Below are 13,368 nucleotides of genomic sequence, written 5' to 3' on the forward strand. Positions count from 1 at the left end.
ATTAGCCTAAACCCTCCCCCTTTTCTACTGAAGCTAAATGATTGTATGTCAAAGATCTCTGAGATTAGGAGCAGATCCATACCGTAGCATATACAGATGGGTGCTATACATCTCAACTGCTGCAATGATGTTGTATCAGAACTCTCTTGTACTCAGTTATATGACAAGACGTGTACTCATTCTCGTGTTATTTCTAGGTGCTAGTGCCTGACCAGAGAGAATACAGGGGGCATTGTTGTTTGACCTTGTCTAGGGTGTTCAGACTAAATCCCAAGAAAAGAATAGAACAAGAAAACATGCAGGTTCCATGTGAAAGTACAGTGTGGCACAAATCTTATGTTTATATAGTAACCTGTGTAATAAAATGCGGCCTACAACGTGCAGAATTAGGCTAACATAGGGAGAACTACAATGGGCCATGCAGGAAACACAAGACAATTCAACCTTGTGGTGATTAACATTTCTTGACTGTTATATCTTGTTTTGGTGTGATGAAGGTACTTCCATTTTTACTGAAAGAAAAGCACTGAGCTGGACAATGAATTACTGTCTATTATTAGGCAGTTTGAGGTTTGAGCTTCTATCTCCCACTCTACCTCTTGCTATCCTGAGTGAAAAATGTGGAAAGGGTCCTTGGTCCAGTTTGTAGAAGCATAGTAGGATGGAACCCAGATCACCAGAGGCAAACAACACCAACCACCACAGTTGAAGTTTAGTAACATGCGAGTACATTGTGGCTCCTCAATGAAGTCTGACAGCAATAACCAAATGGCTAATCCGTAAAATAGCAAACTAGTAAATATTTCTAAGCCTCAGCAAAGCCAGCAGACCAGCTTATAAATTAAAACTCAAGCCAGACCCATTGGTTTTACCAATCCTTGTTATTAGATGCAAATGAATGTACTACCCTTACCTTCTAAAAATGTAAGAAATCGAGCAATGGTTTCTTTAAAATTCCTTTTTTCGCTGTCGAAATGTTTGGATTGACTTAAAGCACCCCAGCTCTCTGTTGAAAGGACAGGAGGTAGAAGTAAATTTGCCAGCATACTCTTTGTGCCGGTCAATATTCCTTCAGCTGCATCCAGAACACCAAAACATATTTCCTGTAAACATAAAGTAAAGCCAATTAGAAACTTGTTTATTTATACCACTAAATAATAGTATACAAAATCAGGAATTTTGTAGTTATTGAGGCATCCATACATTATACTCAACAGGATCAATTGTGTTAATACAGTTTTATCTGAAGGGAGTGGCGCAGTGCCTGCAGCTCCCTCCTGCACAAGATGTTCTCAGAAGCTTATACCAGTCGCTTATAGCTCAAACTTTTTGCAGAAGCACCAGACAAAAGATTTAGGAGCAGGGCCAACAGAAATGATGCACATCTTGTGCCACAGAGATGCAGGAAGCCAAGCCCTCAGGGTCAAAGTAAATGCCAGAGGAGGTAGTTTTGTCTCTGCTCAGAGCTCTTGATGGTGTCTGTTCTTTATGGTGTCTGTTCTGAGAGACAAATGTAGTGGGCAGCCTGGTTGACGCCTGGGAGGGGAGGGGAAGGATTAGGTAGGTGGCATAATCTTTATATGCACTTGCATCGCTTTCTCCTGAATTTAGGTCCCCTTTATTTTCATCATTCTCATGCGTTTTCATGAACTTAAATAATTATTAAGGAGCAGGAGAGCACTCAAATACCAATTCACAGACACATACAACTACTTCCACTCACACATCCACACAGCCACTCACACCCACTCTCTCAACTACAAAGTCGCTCAACATAGCCACTCACTTACCCATACAACCACTTACATACCCATTCACACATCCATCTATACAACCACTTACACACCTGCTCATTTACCCATACAGCCACTCACACAGACACCCATTCTCCAATCCAGCAACTCACACCCACTCCCTCACCCATCCAGCCTCTCAACAGAGCCACTTACACACCCACAGAACCACTTACATACCCATTCACACATCCATACAAGCACCCACCCAGTTACTCACCCACCCATAAAGCCACTCACACACTCAGCTAACCAAACACCAACCCAAACAGTCACCCACTCACTCACCCATAGAAGCCATAGAGCCACTTCTACATCCAGTCACTCACCCATACAGCCAGTCACACACCCACTCATACAGTCACTCACACACACCCACGTACCCATACAGATGTCATGGAGTTTCCATCTCATGGAGGGATATGTTGTCCTATAGACCAGCTAGCTCATAGTGCTATCATATGCCCTACCCTAAACCTAGTCAGGCAGCAAATGGTGTCTGGCAATCACTTAACATGACAAGCCTGGCTCCCCAGTAAGCGTAATAACAGCCCTCAAACCCTTTTGCTCAGGCACTCGTGCTCTAGTTCTCTCAGAGAACCAGTTCAAAAATACACAGAGGGACATTTTGCAATATTTATTGAACCAGGGTGATTCTTGCATAAAATATATGTGCTGCAATGTGAGGAAATATGAATTTTGTGATCAGTTATGTCCCCTATCGTAGGCCCCAACGGCTCCATGTGCATGCTATAAGTACATGTATGTTCCCTCCAGTTCCAGTTATGAAGACGCAAATACATGTGCGTCCACCGTCAACATGTCCTCTTTCAGATCCGCCATGAATGGGTCAGATATCCCATTCCTAAGTATGAAAGGCCACCGACTTTATGTGGTTCACTTTCCACATTTTACAGATTCAGGCGAGTAGGCCCTGAATTCTGCCATCAAGCCTTTTTCTGACTTCTGCCTCTGAAAGCTCCAGTCCGAGCCTGCATCTGTATCCATGAACTTTGTCCTACTCCCTGTGCGGCTAACGGTGCCTGATCCAGCCTGTTGCCTGCCAAAAACTGTATTTCACCTTCAAGATTATCTGCTCCGCTCCTCATCCGATGCATTCCTGTCTAGTAGTTTAGGTAAACATTCTTCCAGCTACCGTGCTAAGGACCGTGCCCGTGCTAAGGGCCAGGCCTCACTGTCCTCATGCAAGTAATTCATAGCCCCTGTTACCATGGAAGATTTCTGCCCCCTCGCATCTCATGTAGACACTTAGACGCTTGTACACGCACTAACAGTCAGTATAGCATAGATCCCATCATAGAGACCTTTCCTTTTAGATAATACAGTTCTTTAAACATAAGATATTAGATATGATTTGGGACTAGGTTGACATGACCCCTCAGACTTCTGTCTCCACATGTAGAGCTAAATGTCAAGTCCCCTTCACCCTCTAGTTGCACGTCAGTCACACGTCATACGGCTGCGCGCGCATCTCTGCCAAATATTTCTGCTGACATTGCAGGATTCTCTTATGGATCCACCCACTTGTGACATCATGTTTAATGACGTATTTAGTTACGCCTATGTTTACGCCTTTTTTCATTACGTATGTGTATCATATCTGTATTATCAGCTGTTACGCCTCTTGCATCTGTCTTAATGTAATGCTTTCCATATAAATATCATTACTTGTCAATAATGTATTGCCTTCCCTTCCTGAACCTTCGTGGTGATGGAATTTGAAGCCTGCAGTTCGAACTGTAATTCCTTTGTAGAGGAATAAAGCCTTTTAGAACCTCTAATACCACGGATTCTGCCTCTTATATTTACTGAGTTATTCTTACTAGACTTTACCGCATAAAAAATAGTACCGGTAATGAAATATTTACCACATAAATTGGCGCCCGAACAGGGACACTTTCTCATCTCACGCGCCGGAGGTGCGTTGCAGGCCCGGTCTCCTGCCACGGCTGAACGGACAAAAACGCGTACCTGCAGGATTTCCTGTATCTCCCTCCGGCCGAGCGGGGGTGACTGAGGCTGCGATCAACACCCAGACGAGGCGGTGAGAAGTGCGAAGTATCCCGACCAGAGCCTAGCTGAGAGAGCAAGATCCGAGGTATACAGAGGCCCACCAGGTTCCGAAGTTCCGAGTCCAGTCGAGTCGAGTCCAGTCCGGTCCAGTTTCAGTTCAGTTCCGAGGCCTTCCGTTCCGTGCTACCCGGTGAGTACCATTGCCGGGGAGGCATTTAAACGTGCACATAGTCTGTGCCGGTCAAGACGGGTTTGGGTACACAAATCCGGTCTGCACTGTTTCAGCAGTGTATCTGTACTGTTTAGCAGTATATCTAGTATGTCTTACATATAATTTAGTATTATCTAGTGTTAAGTATTATGTCAGTAACTAGTTTTCTATTAGTTATCATTGTTCGTTAAATGTTAAATGTTAAATGTTTTAAATACGTTCTATACATTGTGGTGTGAATGACTGGTCATTATTGTGTTTATTGTATTAAGTGTGTTCAAGATTAAGTAACCAGATCTAAAAATGCCGCTCTTTTCGAAATTAAGACAGATCAAAACTAGAAAAGGGGTACTCGAAGAAGCTGTTCCCATTCCACCTAGGGACACTCCAGGATACTTTATGTATCATAAGCATGGCCTAGATGCCGTATTATTTCTTGATTTATGGGTGGACTACACCAAGGATTTACCAGGAAGTCAGAGGTGGCCCGCAGCGGGGACCTGGGATGCAGATTGCATCATGAGAGTAGAAGAAGAATTATGGAAAAAGAAAGCCAGACAGTCACAGAAAGATGCCATTGAATTATGGCGTAAAGAATCATATAGACGTACAGAAAAAGCGCTCAGACAGGAAGAGAAAAGTAAGGAGAATTCAAATAAAGCCCGAGAAAATCTATTAATTGAGGAAGGTACCCGAGTAAAATCAGAACAAGTAGATAGACAAAGAAATACCCTTATGAATGGTATGTATCCTCTTCTGGCCGAAGGGTTACCTAAGGCTACCCCGGAAATACCAAAAGACTTGACACCTCCATTGCTCCCGACAAAAGCACACCCCAACTAGCGACATCCGACATGTTTAAAGAACATCTTGTGGATTGTAGATATGACCCAGTGCCGGGTAAGCAGGACAGACTGCTACTATCATCACTACGTATACGACGAGCTACATTGTATTTAATGACGATACCAGGAATGGTTGAGCACCTAGACAGTATATATCACTTTGTCCAAACAGGACGAGGTCCAGAAAGTATTAACGAAGCTATGGAATACCAGAAAGTGGATGTACAAAGACAACTACTACGTTTTTTCATAAACTGCGTGATCAGGAACCAAGACAGGCCTGGGGCAGATCATGATACCATGCAAAAACTTGCCAAATGGGGTCAGAACATATCAGACGAGAAACATGATAGACAGGCGTGTATAATCGCCATGTATCGAAAGATCCGCAAGGAAGTAGAACGAATACATAAAGAAAGACGAGAAGCAGACAGAATTGAATCAGAGGGAGAGGAGGAGCAAGAATCAGAACAATTAGAAACGATAGCTTACGTAGGTAGAGGAAGACCCCATAATAATACTAGAGGCTTTAATGATCCGATACGTCCGATACGTCCAGAATGTAACAGACATTTTCAAACCCCTATGTTAAATACAAGGTCCCCTGAACACCTATTCCAAGCCGCTGATAAATTACTCCGAGATCGAAGGGGGTACCATATGCTCGATTCCATGGACGAACAAGAATTAGCCAGGTCAGCAGTACAATGGGCTGACAGTCCCAGCAAATACAGTGATGATGCACTAGCACACACGTTTCTGAATCTTGCCCCAGACGAACAGCGTTTAGCTAGTATATACATGATTCAACACCTCCTTATATTATATAAAAGCCAACACTCCGATCCTGGACCCTTACCTGACATATTGACAGAACTACTCACGAATAAATGGAGAGGATCAGGTACTGATTTGATTAAAGAAATTCTAGAATTTCGAAACCAGTATATAGTTTTCATATGCCCAGAACACGTTCCAGTTCCCACTATGGGAAGAAAAATGTATCACATAGATAGACAGAATCCGTTACGCGAAGTACACCCAATCAGAGGTGAAGATAATAACTTTACACGCGTGTTTGTGTACACGCCTATAACTAAAATTGAATTATTAGAAATGAAGAAAGTAGTACCCAGCCATGACAAAGATCCAGCAGGTTTTCACCGTGAGATAAAAGACATGTTACTCATGGGAGAGTATACCTACCCCGACATTATGAAAATATTGAAAGTGTTAATGCCTGCCGGTGTTTACGAGAAACTCAAAGAAAAGGAATGGGAGGTGGGAGACCAAAAGATAGATTGGACAGCGTTAGAAAACGAAGAAAAGGCCCGAGCTGCAGGATCAGGGCTTGGGGAAAAGACTACAGCACTACCAGGATTACTAGTGCAGGTACTGCCACGTTTATTAACTACGAAAAAGGAGGACTGGGGTGCAATCTCAGCCTGTAAACAAAAGCAAGATGAAGACACTAGTGATTTCTATTCCCGATTTGAAAAATGTTTTGGTATTAATAGTGGCATAAAAGCAAGTAGCGAGTCATATCCACATCTGTTTGTGACAAAATTAGTTGAAAATTCCCTACCACAAGTTAAGAATAGAGTATTGAAATTTGAGAGTACCTGGCAAGGTAACACCCCGTCACAGATGTTACAGATGTTACAATATCACCACAATAGAATTAGAGAAGAACAAGAACATGAACAAAGACGTATGAAAGATACAAAAATGAAAATGCTTGTTGCTCAGTCAGTTCCAGCTGATGGTCATAAAAAGGGTGATTCCACAGGTCCGACGAAAGGGACATGCAACTATTGTAAACAACAAGGTCATTATATACACGATTGTCCAGTCCTGAAACATAATATTGCCACGGGTAGAACCCAGGAAAGACCACGTCCACCTAGACAGGATCAGAATCAACAACAAATCCCTCAGCATGCACAACCTAGGTCAGCTCCGCAACAACTAGCTCAACTAGCTCCGCAACAGGCAGCTCCACAACAGACTGTAGCACCACCACAAGCGCAGCCTATTGCTGCCACACAAGCAACAACGCAACAGATGTATCAGTATGCACAAGCAGATTATCCCGATAATCAGCGATACACATGAAATAGCCTAGAGAGGGAAGTTGGCTTACCCCTTATTGAGGTTCCTGTAGATCAAGAGGGACCTTATGTACATAGTGAACTATTAGGGGAAGACAGAAAGTTTTTACTTGATACAGGGGCAAGCAGAACAACTATACGACGCAGTGAAGTTCCAGGGGCACCCCTCTCAGGCTCACAGAATATTTCCCTTGGATTCTCAGGAAAGCCTATCATTAATGAAGTTACGCAACCCCTTCCACTTACAGTTGGTCCATTGACACGTACTACAGATTTATTGCTTACTAAATCATGTCCAGAAAACTTGTTAGGTATAAAAACATTGAAAGCTCTAGGAGCCATAATATGTTGTTCTCCGGAAGGAGTACGACTATTTCTACGTGACTTTAAAGGTCACTACGTGTCCAGGGACATGGATCACCGGCTGCAGAATTTACCTACACATTTATGGGCACAAGGCCCCACTGATGTTGGTTGCATGAACATTACACCATATCGAGTCACACTAAAAACAGGAGTAGTACTACCACGAATGCGACAATACAAGTTACCACCAGATGCTGTTGTGGCTTTGCTGCAAATCATTGACGAGCTCATTGCACAAGGAGTGGTTGTCGAAACCGACTCCAATGTATGCAATTCCCCGATAATTCCGATTCTTAAAAGAACGGATCCAAAAGCATCACCAGTATATCGATTAGTTATTGATCTGCGCGAATTAAATAAATGTATTGTACCACAATACCCTGTGGTCCCAGATATCTCTTCATTACTAACAGCTATTGACTCAGAAGCAACGTTCTTCACTGTAATTGATCTCAAGAATGCTTTCTTTAGCGTCCCAATAGATCCGGAAAGTCAATATTTGTTCGGATTCAGTTTAAATGGACGAAGTTTTAAATTCACACGCGCTCCTCAAGGATTCACAGAAAGCCCCAGCATCTATAGCCAAGCACTGAAACGAGAACTTGACAGTATCCACATGCCAGTTAACACTGCCTTGCTTCAATATGTCGATGATCTGCTGATCACCGCCCGAAGCGAACCTGAATGTGAAAAAGCGTCACTGACGGTTTTAAGATTTCTGGCCGACAAGGGGCACAAGGTGTCCCCTTCTAAGCTGCAATTCTGTGTCCAGCGAGTTGTTTACCTTGGGCACTCGCTGTCCAAGGAGGGAAGACAGCTTACACCTGATCGCATCCAGTTAATCGCTAACATGCCACCACCCAAGACACAAAAGGAGGTGCGGGCTTTTATAGGTCTCACTTCATACTGTAGGCAGTGGATCCCTCAATATGCATTTCTAGCAAAACCACTCATCCAGTTGACAACACAGGAGGCAGCCACATCGACTGTCCTCCCTTGGACTCAAGAACATACACATGCCTTTGAAAGCTTAAAGAAAGCTTTATGCCAAGCACCTGTTTTAGCAACACCATGTTATAGTAAACAGTTTACACTCTTTGTTACCGAACGCGACGGTACTGCCTTGTCAGTACTCACTCAGGAACAAGCAGGATCACACAAACCATGTGCTTATTTCTCTAGTACATTAGATCCAGTAGCTCAAGCTCTTCCTGCGTGCCTGAAATCGGTGGCAGCAACAGCTTTAGCAATCAGACAAAGCGATGCCATAGTGTTAGGACATCAATTGACAGTACAAGTACCACACGCAGTAGAGGTTCTCTTGAACCGCACACAAACACAACACTTGACTATAGCGAGACTCACCGGTTATGAATTGACATTGTTTCAGCCACACATAGAAATCAGACGTTGTAATACGTTAAATCCTGCCACACTTTTGCCAGTAAATGGAACAGATCCATTAGCACATGATTGTATTGAAGTCATTACTATCACGACGAAACCCAGACAAGACTTGACAGACATCCCTTTATCAGATCCAGACCTGACATTATATGTAGATGGTTCATGTATGAGAACAAGTACAGGAGAGTTAGTGGCCGCTTACGCAGTCACAACAGACACTGAAGTCATTGAAACAAATTGTATTAACACTTTGTCAGCTCAAGCAGCAGAGCTCATCGCTCTGACACAAGCCTGTATTCAAGCCAAAGATAAGAAAGTCAACATATACACAGATTCACGTTATGCATTCGGAGTCGTCCATGACTTCGGCGTGCTGTGGCGAGAGAGAGGTTATTTAACTTCTCACGGTGCCCACATCCAACACGGACCCCTCATTCAAGCCCTATTAGACGCGATTCATCTACCTACTGCAATATCGATTATGAAATGCAAAGCCCATACAAAAGTTACCGATATCATTTCTCAGGGTAATGACCTAGCTGACAGAACAGCTAAACAGACTGCTCAGAACCAGACTCATACAACTGACGCGACAAAGACAATAGTTCCGACACCAACACATTGCATGACAGTTAAGGATCCCGCCCTTGATGTAATTGACATACAGACACATGCTACACCAGAAGAAATAAAGAAATGGACTGAATTAGGAGGGATCCAAACGGATCAAGGATGGATGACGAAGGAAAAATCTATATGGTTTCTTCCCGACTCCATGGTTCAAGTCATCATTAACACAATACATAGTCCAGCGCACCTAGGAGAAAAAGCTATGCTAGACAGCATTCAACACATTTGGTTCAACAAACACTTGCGAGCAGCAGCCAAACAGAAAGTACGTACCTGTATGATATGTTGTCAGTTTAATCCAGGTAAAAGCATCCCCGTAGAGCAGGGTGGATTTCAACCTCCCGATCATGCTTTTGAAGTCCTCCAGATGGATTATATCCAGATGGAACGATGTTGAGGATTCAAATATGTTCTCGTAGTTGTTTGTGCTCTTTCCCGTTGGACAGAAGCCTACCCGGTTTCAGATTACACTGCCCCGACTACTGCCAAACAGCTAGTTCGAGAATTCTTCCCACGATTCGGCTTACCACGTGTTGTCTACTCAGATAACGGCCAGCCATTCTCATCCGAACTAATGAAACACGTTTCACTTCTGTTAGGTTACCAATGGAAATTCCACTGTGTCCGACATCCCGAGGCAGCAGGTCTCGTGGAACGTCATAATCAAACTCTGAAAATCAGATTGTCCAAAATATGTAGAGAAAAAGGTGTCGATTGGATAGTAGCCTTACCAGTTGCACTCTTTTACATGAGAATGGTAGCACATTCTCGAACAGGGCTATCCCCGTACGAGGTGATCTTCGGTAGACCACCAAATATGTGGGGGACGCCTATACCTCGCAAAATAACTGATGTTGACTGTAATATGCTGACAGATTACCTGGCTTCCTTGATGTCTGCACTACAATCTTGTCGTTCACAGGTAGCTGCAGCCTTTCCCGATAACACAGAGGTAAAGCCCCATGACGTGGTTCCAGGTGACCTGGTTCTGGTGCGGAATTTCGACCGGAAGACCCAACTGGAGCCTAGGTGGAAATCGCCTAAACTCGTCTTGCTGACAACAAGGACAGCCGTGAAGATTGAGGGACGTAAAGGGTGGTTGCACTCGAGTCATATCAAGAAATTTTATGGACTACCGTCCGATGTGAACACTCAGCCCTGCATTCCCTCACAGACAGACTCAAAGCTTCCCTTGGTTGAACCGACAAAACACGAACTCTATAAACTGAAGCTAAGGTCTAGCAAGTCAGACAATTTGATTGTTTAAGTCCTCTCCAAGGTGAATCGGTTGAATTTGTCTCTGACATGTATCCTCTAGACCGGAATAGAGAAAGAAATCGACAGATGCAGCTTAAAAAGCATGCGTATTGTAAATCGCTTCGTAGTCATTGCACAGTAACATTATTAATTTTGTTTTTTCTAAGTTTTTTGATCATTATAACTAGTGTATTGTTACATATGTATTACCCTATTTCTAAGCGTGCTTACAATGTTACTGCTGAACATTCTTTTAGCGAATTACCTCCGCATGAGTTGTCTTATAGATTTGCGCTGCGCAACAACACTTTCATTAGTATGTTACATCATTCCCATCAGACCAGCAATGCTACCAATTGTTGGATATGTGGCCGACTCCCTCCCTATCAGAACTATAAGGGAGTTTTGCCCCTCTTTCCGTATCCGTTCACACACAATGGCTCCTGGGGAGCATGGTTTAGTTTAATTAATTCCCTAGATTCAAATTCAGTAGTTTATCAAGACAACTGGGTATGGGGAAACCTGAACCTAGTTTTGCTTAAAGTCTGCTACCCTAACAAGGAGGGACTTCCCAAAAGAACAGGAACTGATCTAGAAAATGAAGTATATGGATTAGGTAATTTTACACTTAACCTCATGATTCTGAATGTTGAATCCGAAGCCACACCAATCTTGCCCGCTATGTCAGTATTCCCAGTTAAAGGGGAATTATGTGTAAGAAAGAATGGTTCCATACACATGGGCCATAGTAAATGCACCACTGTAATAAAATTCAGTGATCAAGGCAAGTCTACATTTAGAGCTTCCCGTCATTCCTACTTCATATGTGGCCAGACCGCATATATACGTCTACCTCTAGATTGGGATGGTACCTGTTACATAGCATTCCTTCTGCCACCTGTTTTCCTAGCCCCTCCTGACTATCACAGAAATACCCATTTAGTACACAACAGACAGCAGAGAGATCTCCCGATTGTCGATTACACTGAAACGGCATGGGAGCAATACACAGATTTCAATAAGGGTTTCTTTCCCTATATAGGTACAGTCACTAATAGTAAGCTGATACGTAGATTAACTAGAACCCTTGAAGCAGTAGTGAACGAGACTACTTCCGCCTTAGGCAATTTAACAGAAGAGCAGTCTGCTATGCGGATTGTTGTGCTTCAAAATCGTCTTGTCCTTGACGTCATCCTGGCCGATAGGGGCGGAGCTTGTAGGGTCATCGGATCAAGTTGCTGTGTTTTCATACCAGAAAATTCGCCGTCAGTATATAAAGCCATAACTCGCCTTCATAAGATTATAAGCCAGATACACCAGAGTCCAGGCACCTGGACTTGGTCCGGTTGGTTCTGGAGCGTGTTGTCAGCCTGGGGATGGAGGATCCTATCCTTCCTAGGTATTGGCTTTCTCATACTATTCAGTTGCTGCTTATGTCTACAATGTGGGCCAGCGATTTGTGGTCTGTGTGCCACATCGTGTATCCCACATCCAAGTTTTCGTTCAAGATCCCGGAAGAAGAAGGAAGAACAAATGATGCTATATGAACAGATCGATGGATTGATGAAGATCGATATCTCCTGAGGGTCCGTAGGGGACAAGGAGGGAATGAGGAAATATGAATTTTGTGATCAGTTATGTCCCCTCTCGTAGGCCCCAACGGCTCCATGTGCATGCTATAAGTACATGTATGTTCCCTCCAGTTCCAGTTATGAAGACGCAAATACATGTGCGTCCACCGTCAACATGTCCTCTTTCAGATCCGCCATGAATGGGTCAGATATCCCATTCCTAAGTATGAAAGGCCACCGACTTTATGTGGTTCACTTTCCACATTTTACAGATTCAGGCGAGTAGGCCCTGAATTCTGCCATCAAGCCTTTTTCTGACTTCTGCCTCTGAAAGCTCCAGTCCGAGCCTGCATCTGTATCCATGAACTTTGTCCTACTCCCTGCGCGTCTAACGGTGCCTGATCCAGCCTGTTGCCTGCCAAAAACTGTATTTCACCTTCAAGATTATCTGCTCCGCTCCTCATCCGATGCATTCCTGTCTAGTAGTTTAGGTAAACATTCTTCCAGCTACCGTGCTAAGGACCGTGCCCGTGCTAAGGGCCAGGCCTCACTGTCCTCATGCAAGTAATTCATAGCCCCTGTTACCATGGAAGATTTCTGCCCCCTCGCATCTCATGTAGACACTTAGACGCTTGTACACGCACTAACAGTCAGTATAGCATAGATCCCATCATAGAGACCTTTCCTTTTAGATAATACAGTTCTTTAAACATAAGATATTAGATATGATTTGGGACTAGGTTGACATGACCCCTCAGACTTCTGTCTCCACATGTAGAGCTAAATGTCAAGTCCCCTTCACCCTCTAGTTGCACGTCAGTCACACGTCATACGGCTGCGCGCGCATCTCTGCCAAATATTTCTGCTGACATTGCAGGATTCTCTTATGGATCCACCCACTTGTGACATCATGTTTAATGACGTATTTAGTTACGCCTATGTTTACGCCTTTTTTCATTACGTATGTGTATCATATCTGTATCAGCTGTTACGCCTCTTGCATCTGTCTTAATGTAATGCTTTCCATATAAATATCATTACTTGTCAATAATGTATTGCCTTCCCTTCCTGAACCTTCGTGGTGATGGAATTTGAAGCCTGCAGTTCGAACTGTAATTCCTTTGTAGAGGAATAAAGCCTTTT

At 43.5% G+C, this 13,368-nt stretch overlaps 1 protein-coding gene across 1 annotated transcript in view; it reads right to left on the reverse strand.

Annotated features, from left to right (window-relative positions):
• Positions 1-13,368, reverse strand: part of DNAH8 (dynein axonemal heavy chain 8) — a 13,985,216-nt gene that overhangs the window by 13,434,385 nt on the left and 537,463 nt on the right. Inside the window, exon 6 of the mRNA XM_085610239.1 lies at positions 914-1,103. Within this exon, the coding sequence (XP_085466365.1) occupies positions 914-1,103 (190 nt within the window). The remainder of the gene's footprint in view (positions 1-913; positions 1,104-13,368) is intronic.

The sequence above is a fragment of the Triturus cristatus genome, chromosome 6 (genome assembly GCF_964204655.1).
Source record: "Triturus cristatus chromosome 6, aTriCri1.1, whole genome shotgun sequence".
Classification (NCBI taxonomy): Eukaryota; Metazoa; Chordata; class Amphibia; order Caudata; family Salamandridae; genus Triturus; species Triturus cristatus.